The following is a 26903-nucleotide window of genomic DNA, read 5'->3' as shown; positions in this document are numbered from 1 at the left end:
ATCAATGCCTGCATTTTTTATGATGTGTACATGATTTAGATACAGAATCCATAGGGACAGAAAGAAACTGGCATCCATTGATACAACTTTCTTGAAACCCGGCTCAAAAGCAGATGTTGGGCAATGCACTCCATCCACATCAGCGCACCCCAAAACTTGTCAACACCTGAGGGTAAGGATCATTTCCCTGGCCCGAAGCGGGCTGTCACAAAGCCCAGACCGTGGTCAACTTCTGCTTTTATGTGAGCAAACAACCGGCCTCCTCGGCTACAGGCATAGCTGAGCCACCACAGTACCGCTATTAATCTCTCTTAACACACACTTTTACCTATGGAAAATTCTTATGCCTTAAAGTAAGCACCCTAGCTCACCCTGTCTGCATAAAGAAGGCTTTTGCGAACTTGTTCCCTCCTTTTTTTTTTTATTTTTTAATTAAAACATTAATCTCCTGGCTTAATATACTTTCAGGTAAAGAGTAGAAGAAAAGATTTGTTACAAAAAGGTCTTCAGGTAGTGCATGTAAACAGTACCAAATAACGTAAACATCAGATTTCCTCTCCTGAGATACCCACACTTCCTTTTTCTCTCTTCTTATTCATATATTTATTCACTATGAATCCATCTATTCATTCAAATAATGTAAATATCAGATTTCCTCTCCTGAGATACCCACACTTCCATTTTGCCTCTTCTTATCCATATGTTCATTCACTATAAATCCATCTATTCATTCATCTATAATTCTGTAACTGTGTGGTAGGTTATTCAACATATTTTCTTTCTTTGTAATTTGGTATGTACCCTAGATGCCCTTAAAACCAGAAAGTGTAATAAAGTGTTCATTTAGTCATTTTCATTATTCAGGATTTCACTGGATACTTGATTTCATTGGATTCATCATATAAACCATGAATTATTAGTTCCATCTCTCATCAACTGCTGCAGAATAGCTAAGGAATCTGTTACAAGGATCAACTTGGCATCTGTCGTGATCTTCAGCCCCTTCAATGGCCTTCAACCCCAAAGTACATTTGAAAAATGTCAGCACATCCTTTTTCTTCTAAAAACCGATATAGCTGTCCCAAATCCATATGATTTCCTCTGGCACCATGTGCATCGAAACATTTTTCTTCCAAAGTGGAGAACTTCCTTTGTTTCTGAATCTCAGCATGCCCTCCACCTTCCAAAGAAACATCTTCTCTGTGCCGAATGAGAATTCTTTTCCATGTTAATTTTCTTACTCTGAAAGCAATTGGAGAAATATGAATCTATAATATAAAGACTGTTTTAGAAAATACTATGAAATAGCTACTATCACAGAAGTCAGTAAATTCCATTTACACATATATGTTGAGATGATGGTTCCCTAACTGGTCACAGAAATACTACCCACACATAAACACTCCCATAAGCAGGAGATGGTTTCTTTATATCCCCCCAGGATTCAAAAACCTTAATGTTATCCCTCACAAAATAATTGATGAAGATGCGGTTTCCGTTTCAGTGCTCACTTCTGCCTTGGGTGTGCTAAGAATTTGCATATTCTCATATTCTCTTAGCTGTTATAATCAAATAACAATGTTCATTCAGTCTGCACCACCCAGAAGTATAAATGATGGGAGCAGAATAAAACACAAATGTAAAGCAATGTAACAGCATATGTATCTAACACATCTGGGGTACCGCAGCCCATTGCTATACAACCGAAATACAGAGGAAGGTAAAACAGAAATAAATGTGCACCATGCGTTACTAGTAGCTTTGATGGCTGTAACCAACAGTACGTTGGATATTCAGAGCTGTAAATACATTATGATAAACAAAAATACTTTGCAGACTTTTATAGGTTGGAAGGTCGTTGGATTTCCCACTTTCTGGCCATGTATGCAACACAAAACATGTAATATTCTGACTACTAATGGCATTTAAGTACAAAGAAAAACTAACCTTGACCAGAACTCTTCACAACTACTTTGTAGACCTTCTACACAAACAACACCTGGTTTCCCTGGCATGCAAAACCCTGTCAGAGAGAGCTCCTTGGCCCAGTCAATAATATTCTTTCTTTTTTGCTTGTTGTAAATGTGATGACTATAGATCCACAATCGAGTGAACGTGGTGTCTTCTGACTGCGTGGCATTTGATGTCATCACTGAGGAAGACAAAAGCTCTTTGTCAATGTAAGCAGCTGCGTGGTCTTTAACCCATTCCCTTGCACTCAACATGCAGGGCTCACCACTGCAGTTTTCCGTCAAATATGTTTTTAAGTCAGAGTTCAGGTGAATCTGCTGAGCACGGCTTAATAATGATGACCTAAAGAAAAAGAAAAATATAAATGCAGTTGTAATGTGCTTACAATTTAGTATGTTTATCAGTCTTACTTCAAGCTGACAATATGCCATCAGGCCATATTTAGATGGTATGCACTTGCTATTGATACTTATTAGCTATTAAAAGGTCTTAATTGGCATTTAATTAGTGTGCTAACTCTTGAGTTTACATACAGTACCACCAATCTGTAAATCAAAATCAAAAAGAAAGTACTTGAAAAGTAAGCATGGTGGCTGAACTAATTTCCTGTAATATGCAAGGCTACTTCTTTAAATGGAAATGGTTCAATGAAAAATAACAGAAGTCTGGGAGTAATAGCATTTTGACAAGGGAAGAACAGGACCATTGACTAACTTTTCACTCTTTTAGTTAGTGTTAAGCCTTGTCAAAATGGAAAAGTGTCTCTTCTTGAGCATCAGATCTATGAAGAGTATCTGCATGTAACCCCTCTGTACAGAAGATGGCACTCCTCCATGCTTTTCCCATATCTCACTTATTTCCTGAGGACACCAGAGAAATCATAACCTTGGGGATTTGTTTTTCTTCAACAATGTTGTCCATCTGGCTTTATTTGACAGTAAACTATCCAAAAAGGACTGCTTTATCCTCTTATAACTGTATTTACGTAGCACACCATAGCTTCTAAATGTTTTTATTAATTGTACTTTTAATGCCATACCTCACAGTAATTTCTGGTAGTACAGTTGGATATTTAAATGGTAAGGCACAGGCCATAGAGAATTCCACCTAAAAACAAATGAGCAAATGTTCAGTTCAGGTAAGCCCTAAAATCCCACAAAATAAAAACAAAAGTTAAAAAAGGTCTTTACGATACCATAGAGGCATTAGAGACCTCTGGCTTTACATTCAGTATAAACTGAACTTTTGATGATGGCATCTCTGCAGACTCATTTTCAACATAGTGCTTTAGTTCTGCTAGAGCCACCTGGTCAGTCACAATGAACTCTTCCTCATAAGGGAACATGCTGGAGAGTAAATCTAATTCCGAAATTTGTATCTCAGCTTCTTCTCGGTTAGTCATTTCTGTTGTTTCCTAAGGAAAGAAATTGGGGAAGAAAAACAGGGCTTGAATATGGGACAAAGTTCATTAACTACCCCCACATAAATCATATTAATTCTTATAACCACGTCCATCAAAACTAACTAATGTATCCTGGGCAGTTCATGTACATGTGAAGACACTGTGACAGCCCACAAGATTTCTATTGATCTGAGATGGCACAGGACATGGTGGCATGTCACCAAATCATAGAATTGTCTAGGTTGGAAGGAGCCTTTAAGATCATTGAGTCCAACTGTTAAGTCCCAAGTCCAGCACTAAACCATGTCCCTCAGCACCATCTCTACCCGTCTTTTAAATACCCCCAGGGATGGCGATTCCACCACTTTCTCTGGGCAGCCTGTTCCAATGCTCGATTGCAGAATCACAGAATGGATAGGGTTGGAAGGGACCTCTGGAGATCATCTAGTCCAACCCCCCTGCCAGAGCAGGGTCACCTACAGCAGGGTGGACAGCAACGCATCCAGGCGGGTTTTGAATGTCTGCAGAGATGGAGATTCCACAGCCTCTCTGGGCAGCCTGTGCCAGTGCTCTGCCACCCTCAAAGTTTTTCCCCTCATGTTAAGATGGAATTTCCTGTGTTCCAGCTTGCGCCCGTTGCCCCTTGCCCTGTCACCGGGCACCACTGAGAAGAGTCTGTCCCCATCCTCTTGACACCCGCCCTTTAGATAAACATTGTTTAGGTTCCCTCTCAGTCTTCTCCAGGCTGAACAGACCCAGGTCTCTCAGCCTTTCCTCATAAGAGAGGTGCTCCAGGCCCCTAATCATCTTCATAGCCCTCTGCTGGACTCTCTCCAGTAGTTCCCTGTCCTTCCTAAGGCAGAGAACTTCAACAACCCTTTCTCTCCCACAAGGCCGCGCACCTGGGGAAACTCCACTTCCCAGCCCGAGCCCGGCCCTGGCCTCAGCTGGAGGCAACTCCGCGCACCGTGCGCCCACCGGCAGCCCCGGAAGAAGGGGAGGGGGAGGCAGGAGTTGCCCGCGCATGCGCCAACACGTCCCCGTTCCCTTCGCCGCCCTTCCCGGCCGTGTCCTCACGGCCCCACAATGCAACGCGCCGGAAGAGCGCATGGCAGCCGGTAACCGTCGCCTCAACCGCTCCGGGGATTAGGTGAAGTTGTCGGGGTGCCACCCAGGCGGAGCCATGCGCCGACAAGCTGCTCGCCTCGCGGCACCGGCAGGTGAGGGACGGAACCCCCACCCTCTCGCTCCCGTCGTCGAGCTACTCTCGCCGCGGCCGCCCTCCTCCCCCGCCTCAGCACTCACTCCGCTCCGCAGCCTCCGCTCCGGCTGGGACACTCGGCTTTCCCTATTGGCTGCGGCGCCTGTCAGCCAAGGCGCGGGAGGCGGGCGCGGGCCAATGGGAAGCAGGGGGGCGGTGCAAGCGCTGTGGGGTGCGCGGCGGCGGGGCCAGGGAACACGCGGGCGGCGCAACCCGGCCCGGGGTGAGTGGGGCGGCCCGGGGCGGCGGGGGGCCCGGCCCGGCCGGGGATGGGTCGGCTCGGGACGGTCCAGCGCCCAGCCGGGCTGTACGGAGTGGCGGGGCGCACCTTCACCCCGCCGCTGACCTCTGGACAGGGAGTGTCGGTTCCCCTCTGGCGACGGGTGTCCGGCGGAGCCCCCGGGGCCCGGCCCCGCTGCCTGAGGCGAGCTCCCGTCCTCCCCCTCGCCCCTCTGCGCTGGTTTCCCAGGTGGGCCTCTGGGGTGTTTTTTGTTTCTTCCCCGAGTTTCAGACCGGCGCAGGTGCGCTCTTGGTCGTTTGCAGACCGGTCTTATTAAAAATATAAATAAATAACTCAATAAAGCACACCGCTCTAGCTCTGCAGCGCTTTTCCTCGCATGGGCTGTCCGTGGAAAAGGCTGGTGAAGAGCCTGTCAGGCAAGTCAGACCAGACGTGGCGAGGGTCAGGTTTAACGTGTGTTCCTGCTGCCCTGTCCTCCCGGCGGGAGTACGGTCGATTTGGGAAGGACTTCAGTGGTTTAGAGTCGTTCATGTAAGGTCAAGTGTAGCTTTTTGACAAAAAAAGTGCTGTTAGAGGGAGTTTGTCATATGAACTGTCGTTTCTTTTTCTGAATGAATTGAATGCTAAAGTTGCAAAAGTTGGTAATTCTGCTCTTGGTGAAGTGGCTGTCACTTAACAACTGGATAATCTGCCCTAAAAGTGTGCTTTGAAAAGGTTCTTCATACAAAGAGTCCTCGGTGGGTATCGTCCCTAAACTCTTCCCAGCTTAGTTTCTCTCTTGGGCTGGCTTCATTTGTCAGCTGCGACAGCTCCAAGCAGGCAGCTCTTCTCTGGGGCTGGTGTGCTGCTGAGAACAAGCTAAGAAATGGTTTTGAAAGGACAGATGTTACAAGTCAGATTTAGTGCTGTGCTAACATGTTAATGTGAAGGGTGGACAGCAGGGTTAGGCTAGCCTGTGAAGGGCTGCAGGGGCTTCATTTTGAACCCTTTTAGCTTGCATGTTTTCAGTGTATAACGTGTCAATTTTTAAGTTTACCTGGTCTTTTTGAATGATCTTTTATGAGATAAGGCACAGGGCTTTGCAGGGGCTACAGACTAGAAGCTAAAAGTGTCCTACCATATGTGCAGTAGCCAACTTTTTGGAGGCAAGCGCGTGGCTTACAACTCTGTAGTGGTAGATCACTCTTGTCTTTACAGGCACACCAAATAACAGGCCCCATCTGAATTATTTGCTTGATCTGTTGGGAAAGCAACGGTAAATCTCCCCCAGTGAAGAACCTGAAAAATCGGAACTCCCATTGTCTGCATATTTTCAAAAACGTTAGAGTATTTGCCCATGTCAGACTTCATCAAAGATACAAGGAATTTTCAGTAAAGAAAACTGAAAGACTGTAACTGCCAAAAAACTTGAAGATTTAACCGGGACAAACACAATTATTTTTCCTAAAATCCCTGTGTTATTAGTTAGTTAAAGTATAAGTCTTAAAGATTTATGGGATTTTTGATACTTAAGTTTCCCATCTTGTTCTTTTGTGCAATGTTTTTGATTTAAGGGGTTAAGTCACTTGGGTTTTATAATGCACATTGTGATCTTGCTTCTCCAACAGTTACAATTGTTTCATCTTAAAGTACAGTTAATTTATTTTCTTTTGAAAATATCAAATTAAAACAAGTTAATTCACCTGAAGGGACATCTTAGCCATAGAAATAACTTTTTGTTTAGCAATGAACAAGAAAACCAAAACCTAGTATCTAATTTACTGTTTTTCTTTGCTAGGTCACTGTTTCATGTAAGAAAAATTACGGACTACAAATATGGGGAAGAAACGCATCAAAGGCAAAACTGCACAGTCTGATGAGTCTCCGGATACGCTGGGTATGTTTCCTTCAGAGAGGTCTGTGGTCCTAATGTTTGTTTTAACCTCAAAGAGGACTTGAAAACTCATTAATATTAGAAGGCCTTTACGCTAGTCACTAGCTTTGAAGTCTCATTTACAAGTGTGAGTCTGTATAATTGAAACTGAAGTCTACCAAGAAACATTAGTGTTGCTACTTTTCTAAGTATGCTATAAAATAATAATCCTGTCTAGAAAACCAGGATTATTTTCTGGTTTTCAAGAAACTCAGGCACACAGTTCTTTACTGATACACAGACCGTATCGAATCATTTAAAAATTCCTCAGATTATAAAAGGTTTATAGAGTCAGCTGCTAAACTTGCCATGATAAGTTTAAGTAGCATTTTCCCAATGAAGATTTTGTTGCAGAAGATTCTTCCTTCAGCAAAAAAAGATCGCAATTGAAATATTTCTGTGAAACCTTTTGTCTTTACACTAGCAACTAATTTAGTACTGGTGCTGGACACCTCAGCTCTCTAAGCCATAGTGCTTTTTGGTTACAACTTCTTTCTCTTCCTTGCTTTCTGTTCCTTTAGAGAAATTCCCAAATTGTTACTGTTATCCTTCTATCTGTACTGGATCTCACCCCTGTGTTGAAATTTTATTTGTTATCTGGTTTACACTGGTTATTCTAGCTCTTGGTTTTGCTTGTGCTGTGTAGCATTCTCTTCTACTGCCTTGTCTACAAGATCACAGGTTGTGTCTTGCCCATCTTTTTTGTTGATCCTCAGTGGGGAAGCGCGTTGAGCCAGCTAATTTAGCTGGGAAAGAGAGCAGCTACAGTTTTAGCCAAGACACTCATTGTGGTGGCCTGTTTATTTAACTTCCACTCTACTCTGGTTTCCTGGTTGTCCTGGCCTTCTGGTAGCTTCTGTTTCCTAAGGCTTTTAAGCTGCTTTTATCTTTTTTTTTTCTTTTTTTTTCCTGGAGTGAAGATCAATGTCTGCTATGACTGTTTTTGATTTTTTTTCTCCAGGAAAAAAAATCAGTTATGGTGCAATTGCTGATGGCATCTCGCTTCTTTGGTTAAAAATAGGCTAGCTTACCTCGACAATGTCCTCTAAAGCCACAAATATAAACTAAGACTGATCATTGTGAATAATCCCACTGCAGAGTAGCAGCCAATATACAACAGGTTTTTTTAAAAAAGGCAATTTTGAAGTTGTAGATGAAGCTTGTGTTTTTTAAAAGGGCTTAAAGAATGCAGCTCAATATCTGTATTTGGCTCTTATTGGCTAGTATTTGTACTATGATAAAATCCTCTAATCTTGGATAGAAGCAGAACTGTAGGTACAAAACTTTCCACTAGTTTCAGCTCATTCCAAGAAAGGTTTGCTGTAATCTTGCATATGGTCCTCAACAAAGATAGATTCAGAGCTGTTATGCTATCTGAGGAATAAAAATACCTCTGTAGCAAAGGACTTAAGACAGTTGACTTACCTAAGCAGCTATGTAATTCATCTCAACAGTGGTTTCAGAAAAATGTGATTGATTTTTTTTTTTTTTAACATATTAGGTACATACAGCATTTTTCTTTTAGCATGGGTTTGTTTACTCTGTGCTTTTTGACTTCTGAGGTAACCATTTGTACTGTCAGATATTTGACCCTGTATTTGCAAATTTAGACGTTTGTACCTGCAAATAGTGAAGACTTGTAGGCTGATATTACTAAATGTCTTAGAAACCTACATTGTGTTTAAAAAAATAAAAATAAAAAAAAAACCCAAAACCAAAAAAAACCCCCCAAAAAAACCCCCACAACCAAAAGCCAAAGGAAAAAAATAAATACGTTCTTCACTTTTTTATTTGGAAGAACTTGAATCAGTTTGCATATGTGTTGTCTGTCAATCACAATTTCTCTGTTCATGACTTAAGCTTACAAGCAGCTTCTCTTTGCTTAAGTGACATTATAACCAATAACCTTAAAAATTAAACAAAAAATAAATAAGATAATTATACTCCTGATAGTAGCTCTTAGCAACAGATACCTATTCTTGGTGTAACAATTCTTATCAGAGTTTGGTTAAATAGATGGAGTTCACACCAGACCCAGAAGATTCAGCTTCAAGTTTGGTGTAGTATTGTAGTACGAAGTGATAACAGTATGGATTGGATGACTGTGCCATTCTTTTTTACCATAGTCCGATGTATAATTTACTGAGGCAGCTCAGCTGGAAGCATAACCTCGATAATCTCCACTTTTATAGGCCAGCCAGGTGCTGCCTTGGTGACTGGGAACCGTGGCAGTGGGCTGTGGCTGCTCCCCGAGAGGTGTGGGAATCGTAACGCCACAATAGTAGAAACCCACAGCCTGGCACAGTAGGTAGGTTTGTATCCAAAGGTTTTGTCCACTCCTCTGGCTAGATGTAGATTTGAGTGATACATTTTTGGGGGGTTTTGTTTTGGTTTTGGTTTTTTGGGGTTTTTTGGGTTTTTTTTAGTAATGCAGTAGTTTAGGATGCAGCAACAATATCCCCAGATTGTGAATGGGGGGTAACAAAAGGTTTCTTTCTGATACGTCTGCTAAATTGTCAATGTTTCATTGGCTCTAGAAAGGCTATCGTAGCATCTGGATTGCTGCCTCTGTCTTTGAAGCCTAGAGACATTTGCGTTTGTTGTGATACCTACATCATTCTTGTGCTTTTTATTTTGTAGAGCCTCAGTGCAAGCATATTCGTAAAGGATTGGAACAAGGTCATCTGAAAAAGGCACTGCTGAATGTGGAATGGCATGTTTGTCAGGACTGCAAGGCAGACAATAAGACACAAGAGAAATCCGAGGAGGAGACAGACGAAAGCCCTTCGATATGGTTATGTCTAAAATGTGGCCATAGGGTATCTCTTGTTTTGTTGTTAATTTGTCATAATATCTTTCAGTGGGTCATAATATAGTGGTACAAGAGAGCTTCTAATTAAACTCTTATATTCTCTCTTTTTTTATTTTAGAGGTGGTGCAACATAAATGATTTGATATACTTCATTGTGATAAAAAATGTCTGCTCTTAACTGCAAATGAAGTGCTTAGAAGCTTGGCACAAAAGCATTTAGTAGACTTAAGGCTAAAACACCATCTTGAGGACTTACTTTCCTAGAAAGTCCAAATTATTTCGCTAAGAAAATAAAAATTTCTGTCAGTGCTCCTGATTTGTGATTTTTACAATAAGATCTTGTGCTAACATTAGTTTATTAAACTTAAAACTCTGCATGCTGAAGAGGTTTTTGGTTTTGATCTGCTTTGTTCTTCAAGCTGTTCAAACTGGAATTCGTAAATTAGATGTTCAGTCCCCGAGCAACTTTATAGTTTTTCTGCACCCAGTAAGTTACTTCTGTCTCTGCAGATGTGTCTTGAAGTAGAGATCCATCTGTTCATCCTAATTAGTTTAACATAATCAGTTTTCATTTTAATACTTTGTTTATACTCTGACTTTATGTATGTTTCATTGATAGTCAACTGGATTTTGTGACACTCTGGTTATCAACATTATAGGGCTGTGGCAGAAATTCTCAAGAACAGCATGCTTTAAAGCATTATAAGACGCCAAGATCAGTCCCCCATTGTTTGGTTCTCAGTTTGGACAACTGGAGTGTGTGGTGAGTTTGTCAGGCAACAGTTTTAAGTCATAGCTAGAGGGCAACAGAGGCTGGGATATAATTTCTGTTTTGTTTTTTTTTTTATGATTTCTAGGACTTATCTCTATAAATCTATAAAGCATTTCCACACACAAAATTCTCAGCAGTCTTTGCTAAGATTTGCTGAGTAAATTCTACTTGTAGAATTTATAACTAGAAGATTTTCATAATTGAAGTTGAAATTGACCAACTAGTAAATGCTGTTGACTTCATATTTTACTGCTTTTGCTTGGTCATAATACTCATGTGTAGAAACATATGTTATTATGTAGCCTAAATCTTAACTTTCAGCCTTGGTAGAAGCTACTTTCCGATGCACAGTTAGTGACAAACTTAATTACTTTAATTTTCCTGATAAATATGACTTCTTAATACTTATGTATAGTTAAGAAGCACAGCTATAGAATTACAAGGTGTTACTGGATTAGTCAATACAAATTCTATCTCCCTGGTAGTTTTTCCTTCTCTTAAAAGGAGTTCTCGTGAAAGGAATATCCTTAAAAGGAATAGCACGTTACTGTATAAGGGGGAACTTTTAATTTTCCAAACTGCGCCATACGGAAATACTGTGATGCCTTACATAAAGAGTTTTCATTTTGCTTTGTAACCTTTTATATCATTATCTATTTACTTGATCATATTTAGGACTTTTATATGCAATGTTAAGTATTTTTATTGAACTCTAGAGTAGAAATGGACGTTAATAATATATATTACTAATGAACTAGTGAACTTATTTTTGTGAATTTAAATAAGTTTTAAAATTATGATTTCAAAGGGCTTTATTGTCTCTGTTTTAAAACGTATGTATTTTTTAAATCAAAGTACTTACAAATGAGAGGAAGTTGTGTAAGCAAGATACTCTGCTTCCTTCAAGAATTTCTTGGTTGTACAAATTTGCACAAGAAATTATTCTGAGTTGATATGTTGGGTATAAATTATTGTTATAAATCAGACCTACAATCAAGAACTGTATTTCACAGTGGACTTAGTACATAAAAGCAAAAGCCAAAAGCCTTTTTGATCAGAATTTATTAATGCTATAAATGGATGAATAAATCTCTCTATAGTGTGGGTGTATATGTGGTTGAGATTAGACTTGAATAATACCTGGAAATGGTTAAAAGAAAAGGTTTTGAACATGGAAAGAGGAGAGTTCTAGTAAGTCATTAAGTTCTGCTCTTCTGGGGTTACCACAAGTGCTATTGTGTGTATTTCAGCACTGGTATGGCTTACCAGTTAGATCTACTTAATGTTTTTCCCCCACTGGTCAAACAGCCATCATTTAAAAAACTTCTTTCCAGTCCCTTGATTCTTCTAAGGCTTCCTATAAAATTTTTTGATGAATGAAAGGTTACGACGTTAAAAAATGCCCATGGAAGTAACTATCTTCTGTTATTCCAGGAGAGAGAATGCCTATTTTTATAATTAACCAGACAGACAATAAATACATACTCTGGGATCCAAAGGCTGAGCCAGTTTTTTCAATGAGACATGAAGAAATGCAAAAATTGCTGCTGATTCCCAGGATGCTAGAGATTTAGGGAAGCACTTTCCTGCAGACTTCTGCCACTTTTAATATCCAAAACCAGAGTCTGACTTATGGTGATCCTGAAATCTGCTAAATGTGTTTGTGCCTAAGAACTATAATCAGTATGTTTCGAAGTGCAGAAGTATTTGCATTCTCTTCCAATACCTTTTGTCACCTCTGCAAAGAGCTGATTGGGCAGAGCTACAAAATCATACAGCTCTCCTTCGGCTGTGTGTGTTCTGGCAGAATTTTAATCTTACTGGAGTCTTTGTCACTGCTGTTTCTCTCACAATTTTGTTTAAAACCAAATAGTGGCCTAACCACACAGTTCTTATAAAGACGGAAATAGCTTTATATCGGCAGTGGAAGAGCAAATAAAAGCATGCAGGACTAATGGAGGACACTGATTTGTTTCCTGTCCAATTTAAACATAATGAAGTACTTGTTTGGCTAGAATACTCAAAATATTTTTCCATGCCATATCATTCATAAGTCGTTTCCTTTAGGGCCTGTTATCTTAGTTTCCTGATTTTGGCAAAATTTTCTCTGCATTTATTTCTCTTGCAGACTAGGTTTCTAAGCACATCTTTTAAGGGTCTAATTTATATTTGTAAATTGCAACTTCCAGTCACTGAAATTATTTAGTAACGATAATTTTTAAACTTTTTATTTTCTTGATCAGAAAATAGATGCAACTCTTCTCTAAAACTTCTAAATCTTAAAATAAATCTTGTAATTTGATGCAATTCATTACAAAAAGTTATAAAAGAAGTAAATAGATTAGGTTTTTAAGCAATAGAAAAAAAATAAGATTAATTGTTTTTCTTTGGGGGGGGCGGAGACAGGTGCTACGCATGCGATAATGAAGTCTCGTATAATACTTCAACCCGTTTGGGTCAGACTGTGGATTATGTTAGAAAACAAGTTTGTACTGACTCGTCACGTACAGGTAAGTAACTTTAGTATACCTACAGTAAATCAGAAAGCCCCTTAAATGTAGGAGACAGTACTGTAAATCAAGAATGTACACTAAATTAGATTTAAGTTTTGAAGCATCTTATGGTAAATTAGAAAGCTAATTTCTTCCCTTTTTCTTTTTTTCTGTGTCAGAATTCTGATAACATAACTAACATCCTAGTCCATGGACTTAATTGGATGAAGATTTTGTTCAGGGTCCTTGAACTTTTACAGACTGGAAATATAGGAATAGAAGGGGAAAAAGTAGAATTTTACAGTGGCTTTTTTTTTTTAAATGTGAAGTTTGGTTGTTCTGTGAGTAGTGAATTGACTTTCAGTACTTAGAAGTGCTGTGTTTATCCATCGGACTGTCTTGAGATCTGAAGGAAAATTGTCATTGCTTAGTGATAATTTGATTTGATTTTTTTTAAAGTATTTTTGTAGGTATTTATGAATGTATCAGCTGGAATGACTAAGTCTCCAGCTGTTGCAACGCATTTCCTAATGGAAGGAGAATACAAAAGGATTTGTCTGCTGGGTCTGTGCATCTAGTATAGGTAGCTGCGGTATGTTCAGAACTCTCTAAAACAGCATGTTCATCCTGCAGTCTATCTGCAAAATGTGTTTTTTTTAAAAGGCAATTAACCCAGCAAAACCCCCCAGTTTCCACAACGGCAAAACTGGTTTTGTACAAGGCATTTCCACTGAAAAACTTGGAAGAATTTGCATATCAACATAAAAGCTATAATTTATGGCTATCAAAAATTCCAACACTACCCTACACTTGGTTGAAATCACAGCCCCTTGGGAAATAGGTTGCAACCATCCAGCAGTGCCAAGTGTCTGTCTCTGAATATTTGTTCAGGAAGCAGCTGAGGTTTTTCCCCAGGGACCAGAACCTCTGAGTGGTTTTGGTCAGTATTTCCCAGATATATAGTTTCTCTACATCTAGCATTTGAACTTCATACTGATTGCCAGAATTTTCTTTTTGGGTGTAAAGTGAAAAACAGATGAACACCTGGGTGCAGTTGTTGTTTGTTCCATCCGTCTGCTTCTTGTCCATCTGCAAAGACTGTATTGTCTGTTTTCCTTGCTTTCTCTGAGCTGGCATTACTTTAAAATAAAGTTAATCTTGGCTCACAGCCCTATTTATCAGAAACCTTATCAATAGTGGACTGCCAAACTGGCAGAACCGGTGTGGATGTTAATCTGAAAATTACCTGGAATTCCCTGTTTTTATGAAACAAGTCATTGAAATTTTGAGCTATACACTAAAGTAATTTTGGGGGAAATGTATTTAACACGTCTTGAAGAATATAAACCTTCCAGTTTCATCTGTTTAGGTTCATGAAATGAACATGAGAATGCTTTGACAGTGGGAGGCCTGTGCATTTCATTTCAGACAATAGTGCCATGTCAAAAGGGATATTCTCTCAGATGCCATTTTGCTGGATATTGTGTAAAGCCATAACATAGGTGATTTTGCAACAGGAATAAAATTTCAGATAACAAATGCAGAGTTTCAGAGATTGTTGTCATGAATGGCTTGTGGGCCAAGTGGCATGTTTGAAGTCTATGCTGGTCTGCAGTGGCATTTCAGGGGTTTCTTGATTTTATTTTTTTTTTTTGTTGGTTTGTTTTGTGTCTTTTTTGACTCCTGTTACCTAGACAGTTTAAGAACCTAAACCAGTAGTGCTACATTTATACAATGTATAAATTAATTATCACGTCTTTAAGTTTTAAACATTGCAGATTGCTGCTGCCTGTAACTTTTTCCTAACACATTCCCTGTTACTGGATTAACATGTTGTATGTTTTTTTTATTATTTCAGTAGAAAAACAACAAGAGAACAAAGAATTTGAAAATAAAAAAGTAGAAAAAGACAGCAAAAATGAGCAAGAAAAAGAAGTCTCGCTTAAAGAGAATTCTCATTCAAGTACTAACTTGGAAGTGACTGTGAAAGGACTTAGTAACTTGGGGAATACGTGTTTCTTTAATGCAGTGATGCAGGTATGGTAGTTATTGCAGTTCATTAAAAAAAAAAATTTGAATAGTAAAAGAAAAAAGAAAACAAGCTGCAACAACCCCACCCCCAGTGTTGTATAATGACACAATTAGAATGTAATTTTTGTCTGCCAAGAATGACGGTTTCGTTCTAAAAATAGTGTGTTGGCCCAGAGAAATATGAAGAAATGGAGCTGCAGGTTCTGACTTGCTCTAAGGGAAGATATGTCTTTGAGGGACAGTGTCTTTCACTGATATAGATTAAGCATGCCAACTTCCTAGTTTAGTAAAAAAAATAAAATAGTGTGTCACATCACCCTTGCTGACCTCTTAGGGTATAAGAGATTAATACCCAAAGTCTGTGGGTGTTTACAGAAACAAAAAGTCTCTCTCAGCAACAGGAAATCAAATAAAAGTAAATATTAACAGGATGAGCATATTGCATTGCCATCTTCTGTGTCTTGCTCAGCTAAGAAGTGTTTGGATAGAATAAACGTGCTTTTTCATGTGTATTAAAACTCGCATGTAATCTTGTGCTCTTTGGTTCTTGATACTGAAGCTTTACTGAAACAAAATTCCCGCTGTACTTGCAGGTTTTAGTAAGCCATTTGATTTTTGTTTTTAAACATATTTTAAACCAAGCAAATAGGCACACTGCACTTTACCTTTTGATTTTAGAAACAGACACTAGCAAATAGTTAAAAGATCAGCATAGAAGAAGTAGAAGAATAGTAAATTTAAGGTTTCTGCAATCTGAAGTCATATATGTATAGAGGATGCTTGGAAGTCCCATTAGCTGTATGGAATGTACCTTTAATGGTTAAACAGAATCTCCAGAGTGGTAGTTACTGCTGTAGTTCTGTATTTGGGAAAAATAAATTGCTACTAATCTGGTTGATACAAATGTCTGTCTTTTATGTTCTACAGAATTTATCACAAACTCCAGTCCTGAGGGAGCTGCTTAAAGAAGCTAAAATGCCTGGCACAACAGTTAAAATTGAGTCACCTGAGTTATTCGTGGTATATATGCTTCGACCTCCATAGCGTTTCTCCCCACCCTTCCAATCTGTTAAAGAAACAAGCAATAGTCTTCTCTGGATTTTAAAGCTGTTTCTGCTAAATACTAACGAGTTTAAGATATAAAATCAGTGGGAACTTCACCTTTGACTTCCATAGAGCTGCTTCTGAAGTCAGCGGAGGTCTTTCATTTAAAGTGAAAGAGCAGCGATTCAGAACTCTTAGTTGTTATCAAAAGAGTACTTCTGTTATGATTAAGTTATTTAAAGGATAAAAATGTGTAACTTTTGCTACAGTGTCACTTGTCTAAATGCAAAATGGGAAACTAGAGAACGTCTTCAGTGCTAACTTAAATAATGTGTCTGTCATTACAGTTAGAGATTTGGATGGGAAAGAAGGGTTGTGCATTTTTAGAAACTGTATTTTTTTCCTAATAAAAGCAAGAAATCCAGAGTTGCAACTAAGCAATTAATAATTTGTGATTCTTGGCGCAGTATTTTGATATCATCTTATGAGAAACCATGTGTTGTTTGTTTTTGTCAGGTTAACTTACTGCTGTTTTGAAATTTTGTGTATTCTATTGTATAATAATGTTTTCAAGAACTGAAGTGTTTAGTAAGGAAAAACTTACTCCAAAAGGATCTGTCACCAAATTAATGCAAAACAACTTTGTTGTTTTTGTTTAAAACAGGAGCCTCAGCTGATAAAACTAGATCAGCCAGGTCCTTTGACATTAGCCATGTATCAGTTCCTGACAGAAATGCAAGAGGCAAAAAAAGGGGTAGTCACTCCTAAGGAACTTTTTGCTCAGGTTTGTAAAAAGTGAGTATCTGTACAATGGCATGTCATAGTGAGTATGAAAAAAACTTGTTAGTTGTTTAAAAAGGTCAGTTTTCTCCCTTTTTTTTTTTTCTTGAGCTCACATCACAGCGTATAAAATTTGTATAATACTTAAGTTTTGAAAGAAGAGGATAAAGAGCCAAATATAAATTAATAGAAGTAAAATGAAAGATATTCAGTGACATATTCTGAATACCTAGCCTCACGTTTTTAGAAAATACTGTATATAGGCACTTGTTGCTTTCATATACATATGTGCTTGAGACTTTATCCTTTTGTGTTTGATATGAATTGTTTTTACTTTGTCTAAATTTAGTTACATTCTACAATTATTGTTTCATTTAACAGAGCCATACGATTTAAAGGTTATCAGCAGCAAGACAGTCATGAATTGCTTCGTTACTTACTTGATGGAATGAGAGCAGAAGAAATCCAAGTAAGTGCTGATTTCATAGTTGTGCCTACCTTTCTTCTTCATACCCCCAGAGCAAGACTTTCCCCTCTGCTGAGGGGACAAAGAACATTCTTTCTGAGATGTCAACCTCTTCAGAGTGGTTTGTGCTGCCCATAGCACTTCCTTGAAGCAGATTAGCAACAGAGCTGTAGAACCTGGCAGCCTCTAAGCAGTGGGGTTGTGAAGGAGCAACCACGGGGATTGCTATTTTCATTTAACAAAGCTATTCAGAGAAAGAACTTTGTGTGTGGCCTGTATCTCTAACATATATTATACATGTTGTTTGGGTTTCTAAGGTAATTTATGTTTTCTGCCTTTTGGGAAAGCAGTGTGCTGCTTATTCTCTATGCTCTTCTAATAAAATCAAGTGGAAAGGTTCAGTTTTGCTTGCTCTAAAGGTCTTTTGTTAATTCAACATTTTTAATATAAATGTCTGTTGTCCTTCAGAAATAGATTGACTTGTCCAAAGCTTCTATAGAAAAAGTGGGTTTGCAATATTTGTAGTCACCCTAAAGAATGTCCTTTTGTCTTAATTTCTGAAATACCTGGAAGTTCACTTGAAATTCCATGGGATTTTTTGCTAGTTTTAACTTTGGAAAGTATTTAACCATTAGACTGACTTTCTTACATACTAGTTGCAACGTTATGGTTGCAAGCTTGTTTCTCTGTTGGTTATTTTTTTAATATCCACAGGAACTATTTTGTGTCTGTGCAGGCATTGGTGTTGCTTTTATTGATTCTCTTAATTGGTGAAGATTAAATTTTTTCCTCCATCTGAAACATTTTGTAAAACAAACTAATTAACTTAATTAGTTCAGGAAACTTTGCAGTGTGTGTTTGTTTTGAAAATTTCAGCAAGTAAGCGCTGGGATACTGAAGGCACTGACTGACTCTAACAAACAAAATGAAGAGGAACTTAAAAAGAAAATCAAAGGTAAAATACATGTTACTGATGTGATAATTTAAAAACTTCTATTTCATTGAAGTACACAAAGTTACACTAATAGTATCAACTAAAAGGTACATGTTTAATGGTACAACTTTATGCCATCTCTTGAATATGTATACATCTAGAATATAAGGCTCAATAATGCTGGTCTCTATTTAAATGTCTTCTTGAACTTGGTGGCATTTCCTTCTTAACAGTGTAAAAGGGAGTTGATTGTGTAGCCATTATAGTGTTTAATCATTCAAATATTATGTAAGAAATTAAAATATTAGCACATGAATGTAATGATTTATTCAGTCCTAATAGTCCATTGTTACTTAACAGTAGTATTAAAAAAAAAAAAAAAAAAAACAAAAAAAAACCAACAGTGAACAGAGGATTTTTAAACTTTTCAATGTGACTTAGGTTATAAGATGAAGATCAAGTTTAAATTCAGACTATGTGCTACGCTAAAAATATAACTTCAGGAAACTGGTTTTGTTTGTAGGGCACCTATACAGACAAAAATTGGGGCTTGTTTTTTAGGTTCAGACAGTTGTTTGAGTTGAGTTCTGAGAGAAAACAGGAACTCTTACTGGGAGGCAGTGCTTCTGAGAAAACAGGGAAATGCGTTTGAGTTGAGAAAGTAAAGTGGTAGAGGTGTTGGTTCAGTCAGTCTTCCTCAAATGTGTGTTTTGACCCTGTTCCTTTGCATGAAAGAATCTTAATTTAAAAAATCTTACTGTACTTCCTGAGGAAAATCGAACAGGCCAGCTCATTCCACCATATATCTTGCATACTGTGTTCTCTTTTTTTCTGGTATGCCATAACTAAACTGGTTGACAGTATATTATTTGTAATATTATTAACTTTACTGTATACCTTGTCATTTCTCAGAATATGAAAAGAAAAAGGGAATACAGAGTTTTGTAGATCAAATCTTTGGTGGGGAGTTAACCAGTACGATTATGTGTGAGGAATGCAGAACGGTAAGTAAACTGCCTGCTTTGACTAGCCTAGAGTATAATTTTATGTAATCTGCAGGAGAACCTCAAAGTAACTATATGTAGAAATAAATTGGAGAGGTTTGCTTCAGTTAATACACTTTGAAGAGTTGACTTGCTGCAATGCTTTTCAAAGAGTGGCATGGTTTGGCTGGAATCTTTCTTCCCTTATGTTATAAAGCTGTATGTTATTTATGTTATAAAGCTAATCTTTCAGTCCCTTTCAAAAGACTTCCAGGAAAAGAGGTCAGCAGCAGCAAACTGCTTGTGCCAGAAGAATTTACTCTCAGATTCCTGGTAAACACCTTCCAGTGGTACAAATTACAGAGTGGAGGAACTGTCTGCTCCCAGCAGTATGCTGCCAGGGGCCCTTTCTTTTTTTCATCAGATGATTAGGTCTTTCCCTTTCCCACACTGGAACGACCACAGAATTGCCGGTTAAGCAAGAAGGCACGATTGGGATAACGCATCCTGAGAATTAAGTAATTAAGGGTATTAGTGAGTGGGCTAGATATCAGTCTCATAGCCACTAAGTTGGGTTCTCACGTTCTAGGCAACTAGAAAACTGAAATTTGTAAAAATATTTCTTTCTTATTTCTGTGGTAAAATGACTGCTAGATTTTGGTCATGGACAGCTGTTTGTGAAGGTAGATCAGGTGTGTTTTACGTTTATTGTACAAATAAGCCTATTGACAGCAAGGCAGCCACTTGCAAACAAAAATAAATTGGACTTTTAAATATTTATTTAAAGGTATCCTTGGTCCACGAGTCTTTCCTTGATTTGTCGCTTCCTGTACTAGATGTTCAGGTAAGAAATTGTACGTGCTTGCTTTTTGGCTTAGTTTTTGTTTACTTATATGAAAATGCCTTTATTATATAATCATTGGGGAATGAATTTATGCATCTTTCTAAATGTCTCTTTGGAAAGTTAGAGTTATAAATTTGCCCCAAAAGACGGAAAATAAGATTTTCATTCATAAGTCATTCCTGTAAGTTGTGGCTCATAAATTGTCTCTGGAAAATTGCTGATAGTGTAATGGTGATCTTGCTACTTTGTCAGTTAATGTTTCTAATGTCGAGGCTGGCTTAGGGAATAATCTAGTATGTTCAAATATTGTCTCACTATTGTAGAAGACTGAGTTGCAAAGATCAATGTTTCCCAATTCATCTTCAGTATTGTAAAACCAAACTAAATTGCATGGCAGTGATGGGTGCCTAGTGGTTGCTTGAATGCTTTATTTTGATTATTATTTTTTTTTTACTTTTTTCATCCATTTTTCTGCACTGAGTGCAAGAATACTTCTCATAGTATTTAGGTTGTTGAATAAAGTTAATAAACATTGGTAGGATACTATGTGAATGCTTACTTGATCAATATTAATTGTTTCATCAATCTCTAGACACTCAAAATACTTTATTTGCTTTGTGTTTCATATCGATAGTCTGCATGTGTAATATTTCAGATTTGTTATGTAGCACTGCTCACACAAAAGCTAATGAGTAACTATTGAAATGAAACGCCCTCAGCCAAAGGGATTGCACGTCTTCTGCAGCGAACAAATCTCATTTTAACAGAAGGAAACAAATTCGTTGGCAGGCAGTTCAACTGAAAAGGTCTTCACTTGTGTAAAGTGTTACTCTTCAGTGCATTTAATGAGATTTACATCTGTTAGAGACAAAGGTAACGTTGCCCCTTTACAGGTTCAGATGGCCTTACTTTTTCATACTGTTTCATTCTGCAAGTCCTTGTTTTACAGGCACTCCCTCTGCAGTGCGACATCTCTTTTGTAAACATTAAGGTGGCATAAATTAGTTAGTTTTCTTTGGAATGCTGTCTTGTTACTCGGGACCGTAACACCTCTACTTCTGTGGTGGTTTTGTGGCTTTTTGTTTTTTGTAGAAAGGAAAAATGACGAATGAGAGAAATATTAAAAAAACCAAAGAAAAGGAATCTGAAGATGAAGAGGATAAAAACAATGACTGTTATCTTAAGCAGAGAGATGAGCCCCCTGGTACAAGTAAGCACCTTCAGAAAAAAGCAAAGAAACAGGCCAAAAAACAAGCCAAGGTTGGTTTTGATAAGTATTTCACTTTTGTTAATGAAGTGCTTGCAATTTCTGGTAAAACAAATTCTTTTTGATTCCTTGGTTTAGATGGATAAGGAGACAGCTTAGATTTTTCTGCTCACTCAAATGCACAACAGAAAAGACCAATTGTATCTACATCTTTGCTATTAAGAAGTTACGTGTTCTGTTAAGAGTTGCTGTGCTAGGAATAAACTAATGTCCAGAGGAATGTGGAATTTATGTTGCCTGTCTGAAGTAGCATTAGTTTGTATCAGATAGCTGTTCTCCAGGCATTGCTTGCAAGGGTATTCACAGAACTTCAGAATACTGACACAGGAAAGGATCGGTAAGATATAAAGGGCGTCATTAGTTGTATTTTGAAGATACTGTGTAACAGGGAGCAGTGGGAACTGTAACAGAATGAGGATAAAGTTGGTTGAATCGATCACCTCCGATTGTTAAATCATAGATTACTCTCCCCTCTCCCGCTCTTTGCATCTATGGCATGCTACAAAAATTTTGGTAAAGACATGGTAAGACATGCTAAATATCATTTAAATTTGCTCTGCCTTTTGTATTCTTATGTGTTATGTATTCTAATTTGTAGAGCCAACGCCGCCAGCAAAAACTTCAAGGAAAGGTGCTTCACTTGACAGATATCTGTGCAACTGAACAGTCAGAAAAAGACGTTGAGTATAACCAAGAGTCAGAGGCAGAAATTAACTCTGAAGCTCCTGATACGAAGCAAGTGATTAAGGAATCATCAAGTGATTGCAAAGATCAGTGCTTAGCTCCGAAAGACCTGAGCATAGAGGGAAATGGTACAGAAGTTCAGAGCATGCCTGAAAATATAGGAAAGCCAGAACAGGAGTGTGTAGAAAATGAGTCTCTCATGGATGTCCCTATGGAAGGCTTAGATTCTCCTGTAACATTTGTCAATGGCCTTGACAACCTATCTTTGAAAGATGAGGATGATGAAAATGAAGATGAGGAAGAGCTTGCTACTGACTTTTCAAAGCTACACTTGGGTGCCAATGCTGAATCTGATGACGGTACCTTAGATGATCTTCAAAGTGTTCCTGTCAAGACATGTGAAGTATTGACTGAAGATCCAGAAACGGCATTTTGTACGCTTGCAAACAGGGAGGATCTGAACCCGGAAGAAGGTTCAATCTATCACTGTTTGTATCAATTTACCCGTAATGAAAAACTTACTGAGACCAATAAACTACTCTGTGATGTATGCACACAAAGACATTATGGACCAAAGAACAACATAAAAAGTATGACAAATTATCTTTTAAAATAAACTTTAAATATGTCCCTGTCTGCTGGGTGGGTGGGTAAGGGGGGAGCGGAATGTCCCTAATGTGGTATTTGTATAATTTTAACTTGGATCAGTTGAACTAGTGTTCAGTGAGTAGCTTGTGAGAACCTCTTTCACACAGATTAGTACAAAGAAGCTCTTAATTGAGCAGAATAGGCTCACAAGTTTACGTACAGAATACTGCAGGATTGAAAAAGAAGAGTGAGCAGAGGAGTGGGTTTGGGGGGAGGCAAAGGGCATTTCGACTTAAAAATGCATTCTGTGGATGAATGTAGGGCTATTTAGCAGGTGCTTTTTCTGCTCTTTCCTCAAATGTGAGATTTCTGCTGTAACAGTCGTAGGGAAATCATGTTGGTGTTTGCTCAAAAGGCCAATAAAAGCCACGTGCAATTTCTGATGATGAGAGTCATAGAGAACGAGTCAAGAATTCACCCTCCTTGTGCTGACACCGCTCAGACACGGTGTGAGCAGCTACTTTAGTGATATGGGATCTGCAAGATGGCAGCTCTTGTACCCTTCATCATGTTAAAGGGGAACGTTCAGTTTCTCAGCTGCTGTAGTAGATGACGTGTAACGGTCTAAATAGTGAAAATAAATTCCTGCTGTAACATTTGTTTAATCATTGGTGGTTTTTCTTTTCTGCAGGTGAAAGGTATGTTTATACTAATGCCAAAAAGCAGATGCTAATCTCTCTTGCTCCTCTGGTTTTAACTCTTCACTTAAAGAGGTTTCAGCAGGTAAGTAGCAGGCTGATATTGCAAAAATGCATATGTATATAGTATCAGTTTAATATGTACATACGCACAGACTACTAGCTTAACTTGAAACTAATGTTAGCATATTTTCATTTCCTATAAAACTGGTTTTGGTTTGGGGCTTTTTTCCAAGGTTTGGAAGGCATTGGTGTGCAGCATTGGGTTTTGTGGTCTTTGGGGAGTTGAGGTGTGTTTTCGTGAAAGAATATTCCATTAGTTCCCTGGTAAACACTGTTCTGTGAGCTTATTTGTGACGTATTTCCTCGCTATTGTTATTGCTTACTGTATTAAGCAGTATTTTAGCATTAATGGTTTCCTGCTACTACAGCAGTTCATGGTCTCTTACATTTCGGTATGGATAGAATAGGATCCCTTACTAAAGAATGCTACAATAGGTCAGTAGAACTGGAAAAGAGAGGATTCCAAGCCTTACCGAGGGAAGAAAGATAAAAAGGGGGGGATAAATGGAAAGCAATGATGCAACTTTAAGGCTTATTTATAGAAACCAAAGTAAAATGGCTTACCTCTTTTCCAAGTTGTAAGAAACTTTTTAATTCAGGGTTTTAGCTTTTCAAGAAAGAGGAAAGGAATTGGGGATGGGAGACAGCGTTGCCTCTTCTGAATTTAGAACTGTTCAGTATTTTGGTCAAAATACTTAAAAAATAAGGGAGGTGACTTTAAGTAGATGAAAAGCAATTACACAGAGGAAATGAAAATATGTAGCCTGTTCCAAGAGACTGTAACATGATGAAGGAAGTAACATTTGTCACTTTCTCCTTTTGTTCTTCCAATTTGATACCGGAAGATTATTTGAATAAGGTGAGAGTAGAATTTACATCAATTTTGACAGTATAAAATTAGATCCCCAGGCATACTACAGTATCTGAAAAGCAAGAGATGTCCTAGTAGTTCCATAAATACATTAGAGATGATTCTTTTTCCACTTTTGCTACCATTAAGTTACTCTAAGAGTGAGTTGAAGAGTTGTCTTAACTTGTGGTCCAGTGCAGCACGGGGGACAAGGAGGTAATGCTGGAAACCTTGGGCATCGGAGGAAAAAATAACCCCACCAAAACCAACATTGCTCTTTCCCGATTTTGTGTAATGTAAAACTAATTTTGTATTGTTGGAACTTTAACCTGAAACATTTAGTAACTAAGCACGGTTTTAATACGCTTCATTTTAACATTTTGGGGGTTTCCTCTACTTTGTCTTTTTAAGGCTGGATTTAATCTACGGAAGGTTAACAGGCACATCAAGTTTCCAGAAGTGATAGACTTGGCCCCTTTCTGTACAGTTAAATGTAAAGTAAGTGGGAAAGCAATCAGATTCTCTGTTCTCCTATTCTAATGTGCTTTCACAGTTAAGCTGCTTAATAGAGTCTTTGTGGAATGCTTGTCAAGCTTCAGTTACTTTGTGTGATAATATGGGATAATTTACAAGTGTGACTTGTACCTGAGGCAGCGTGCTTCCGCTGATCATAGTTGTAGTGCTTGCATGAATCTGTAATGACCAGCTTCGCCTTCGTCAGCAAACAAATCAAAGTGAAGAGGTTTTTTTCCAATTTTTAAAACCTTTTAAAGCCTTTATTAAAACCCAGTACCTGACTGGCATACCTAAACTTTTGCTTTTATAGAACGTGGCTGAAGGGAATACAAAAGTACTGTACTCTCTCTATGGAGTTGTTGAACATAGCGGAACGATGAGGTCTGGGCACTACACTGCTTACGCTAAAATGAGAAGTATGAAAAACCATCTCTCTGATTTTGTCCTTCAAGGACCATCTCCTCAAGGTAAATAATTAGAAATATTTCACAAATTATTTTTTACTGCAGAACAGTAACAGGGACTGATTGTTTCAGTTCTTTGTCATAACTTTTTTACTCTGAAATTCTTCCTGTCGCAGCTTTAGAAACCGAACCAGTAAAAGGGCAGTGGTTCCACATCAGCGATACCCACGTACAAGCCGTGCCTGCATCGAAAGTGCTGAGCTCGCAAGCTTATCTCCTGTTCTATGAGCGACTGCTGTAACTCATCTGAGAAGCCACCTGGTCTGTGCGGCCATCTTCAAGTGGTCTGAAAGAAGGCAGAGACTTGCAAATCATGTTGTTAAATGTTGGGAGCTACTGTATACAACTGCAGGAATATCCTTTATGCTTCTTAGACACACTGACAAATGGTTAACTTATACTTTTTCCAGTGTTTTCACTACTTTTAAATAAATAAAGAGTTGGGTTTTGTTTTTTTTTTTCAAAATTACAGCTTTGAGCTTCTATTAAGTAATTTATGTGTTGGCACAGACGAGCAACTGCTGCTTTTAGTTTCCTGCAAGTGCTATACATCTTAGTCAGTAACTCTTTCACTTTAAAGGGACCAGCTATAATTTTGAACTATAGTTATCTCGGCTATCATCTGTTCCACGTGTATTTTAGGCCTGAGTTCCAAGCATAAGAAGTTGTTTCTTCCTACACATCTTAGAGCTGAGACAAATTCAGCATCGGCTCTCTTTCCGCTGTTGGTTTATGTCCAATAGAGGAGCCCTTAGTTTGCAAACTCTAGGAATTCTTTTGCATGGGAACCTCATGCTGGTATTTTGGCAAGGCTGAGAGCTCGGCTCTCTCCTTTTCGCCTTGGAGGGTTATGAAAAATAGTCCTGATGTTTAACTAAAGTTCTCTTCTCCATAGGCAAGGCTTTACACAAGCTTTCATGTAAATAAAATCCTGGCTCCTTCATGCTAGAGCAGCAGCTGCGTACATTCAGGGCATTTTTCACAACAACCTTACCAGGAAAATGGGCAGTCTTGCGTATTCTTGTTACCCTTAACAGCCCTGGGCAGTGGCACTTGCACAGCTGACTATGTCAGTATGCCAATCCTTCTGAAAACTTGCTGAGTTTATTTTTCAGCCACACCAGCAACTGACTATAAAGCGAGCATTAAGGGAGCTGTTGTATGGCAGCCTTATTTAGGCATAAGATAGTTCCAGACTTGATTTAGCCTTCCCCTCCCTTCTGGCTGTGAAATAGAGCAGCACTGGCAAGAGTAATAAAAGAATTACTTATTGAAGTGGCTTGAATTTCAAGTGCAGTTCTTTCAAGCTACTCCGAGAGACACAAGCGGTTTACTTTCCAAGAAGAATCTTGACAGGGGGCTTCGGCTAAAAGATTCCAGCACTCCATATCATGCTAGCTAGCGCTGCTCAGCATTTATTTTTAAGGCCTTTAGAATGAGATGTGGTTCACTACTGCCCGGCTGCCATTTTGAGAGCGTAGAGACTCTTAAATAAAAGAGCGAGGATGAAATGGATGGATGTAACAAAAATGAACGTAGGCAGGGACCACAGACCTGCTACCATAATTGATTATTTCAATACTCCTTTTTTTACACTCAAATAGTGGTTAAGGCACACAATTAAGAAAGAGTACACAGAGCTGCAACAATTACAGATGGTGCTTTCCTGAAGTTACCAGCTCCCTGCGGCAGGCTCACAGTCAGGCTCCCTCATGCACTGTGCTGGGTGCAGGTGTTGAGATGGTGAGGTGACCTGCAGCCTCTCTGAGGTATCAGGTGTGCCCAATGCTGGCCACAGCTGGCTCCCACAGACCCACCCCAGGGCACA

At 38.6% G+C, this 26903-nt stretch overlaps 2 protein-coding genes across 5 annotated transcripts; one reads left to right on the top strand and one right to left on the bottom strand.

Moving 5' to 3' along the window:
• Nucleotides 1–30: 30 nt before the first annotated feature.
• On the bottom strand, nucleotides 31–4710 carry RWDD2B (RWD domain containing 2B). Of its 3 annotated transcripts, XM_063347102.1 has the most exons (6): nucleotides 4276–4451; nucleotides 3167–3385; nucleotides 3011–3078; nucleotides 2237–2313; nucleotides 1948–2152; nucleotides 31–1242 (listed from the first exon to the last, which is right to left on the bottom strand). In XM_063347102.1, the coding sequence occupies exons 2-6, from the start codon at nucleotides 3371–3373 to the stop codon at nucleotides 1005–1007; spliced, it is 795 nt and encodes a 264-aa protein (XP_063203172.1). In that variant the 5' UTR covers nucleotides 3374–3385; nucleotides 4276–4451; the 3' UTR covers nucleotides 31–1004. The 3 variants fall into 3 exon arrangements, with proteins under 3 accessions (XP_063203172.1, XP_063203165.1, XP_063203156.1); XM_063347095.1 differs by lacking the exon at nucleotides 4276–4451 and adding an exon at nucleotides 4679–4710 and having other exon boundaries at nucleotides 1948–2313; XM_063347086.1 differs by having other exon boundaries at nucleotides 1948–2313.
• On the top strand, nucleotides 4460–25533 carry USP16 (ubiquitin specific peptidase 16). 2 transcript variants are annotated; one of them, XM_063347072.1, is made up of 18 exons: nucleotides 4460–4593; nucleotides 6653–6751; nucleotides 9428–9606; nucleotides 10259–10362; nucleotides 12778–12881; nucleotides 14722–14900; nucleotides 15822–15914; nucleotides 16603–16733; nucleotides 17100–17187; nucleotides 18061–18139; nucleotides 19031–19122; nucleotides 19889–19945; nucleotides 21038–21205; nucleotides 21811–22486; nucleotides 23176–23267; nucleotides 24507–24593; nucleotides 24922–25078; nucleotides 25192–25533. In XM_063347072.1, exons 2-18 carry the CDS (start codon nucleotides 6691–6693, stop codon nucleotides 25314–25316), a joined length of 2472 nt encoding a protein of 823 aa, XP_063203142.1. In that variant the 5' UTR covers nucleotides 4460–4593; nucleotides 6653–6690; the 3' UTR covers nucleotides 25317–25533. The 2 variants fall into 2 exon arrangements, with proteins under 2 accessions (XP_063203142.1, XP_063203136.1); XM_063347066.1 differs by lacking the exon at nucleotides 4460–4593 and adding an exon at nucleotides 4783–4857.
• Nucleotides 25534–26903: the final 1370 nt, after the last annotated feature.

The sequence above is a fragment of the Chroicocephalus ridibundus genome, chromosome 1 (genome assembly GCF_963924245.1).
Source record: "Chroicocephalus ridibundus chromosome 1, bChrRid1.1, whole genome shotgun sequence".
In the NCBI taxonomy this organism is placed as follows: Eukaryota; Metazoa; Chordata; class Aves; order Charadriiformes; family Laridae; genus Chroicocephalus; species Chroicocephalus ridibundus.
The sequence above is the reverse complement of the archived record's forward strand: the minus strand, read 5'-3'. Positions and strand labels throughout refer to the sequence as shown.

What these genes read in the sequence shown, in the direction of transcription:
- RWDD2B (XM_063347095.1), bottom strand. Translation starts at nt 3,373, where the DNA reads ATGACTAACCGAGAAGAAGCTGAGATACAAATTTCGGAATTAGATTTA. An exon ending in AGGTCTCTAATGCCTCTATG is followed by an intron (nt 3,079 to 3,166) that starts GTATCGTAAAGA and finishes ATTTGTTTTTAG; the next exon opens with GTGGAATTCTCTATGGCCTG. An exon ending in CTACCAGAAATTACTGTGAG is followed by an intron (nt 2,314 to 3,010) that starts GTATGGCATTAA and finishes CTTTTTCTTTAG; the next exon opens with GTCATCATTATTAAGCCGTG.
- USP16 (XM_063347072.1), top strand. Translation starts at nt 6,691, where the DNA reads ATGGGGAAGAAACGCATCAAAGGCAAAACTGCACAGTCTGATGAGTCT. An exon ending in GTCTAAAATGTGGCCATAGG is followed by an intron (nt 9,607 to 10,258) that starts GTATCTCTTGTT and finishes TCAACATTATAG; the next exon opens with GGCTGTGGCAGAAATTCTCA. An exon ending in ACTTAAAGAGGTTTCAGCAG is followed by an intron (nt 23,268 to 24,506) that starts GTAAGTAGCAGG and finishes TGTCTTTTTAAG; the next exon opens with GCTGGATTTAATCTACGGAA.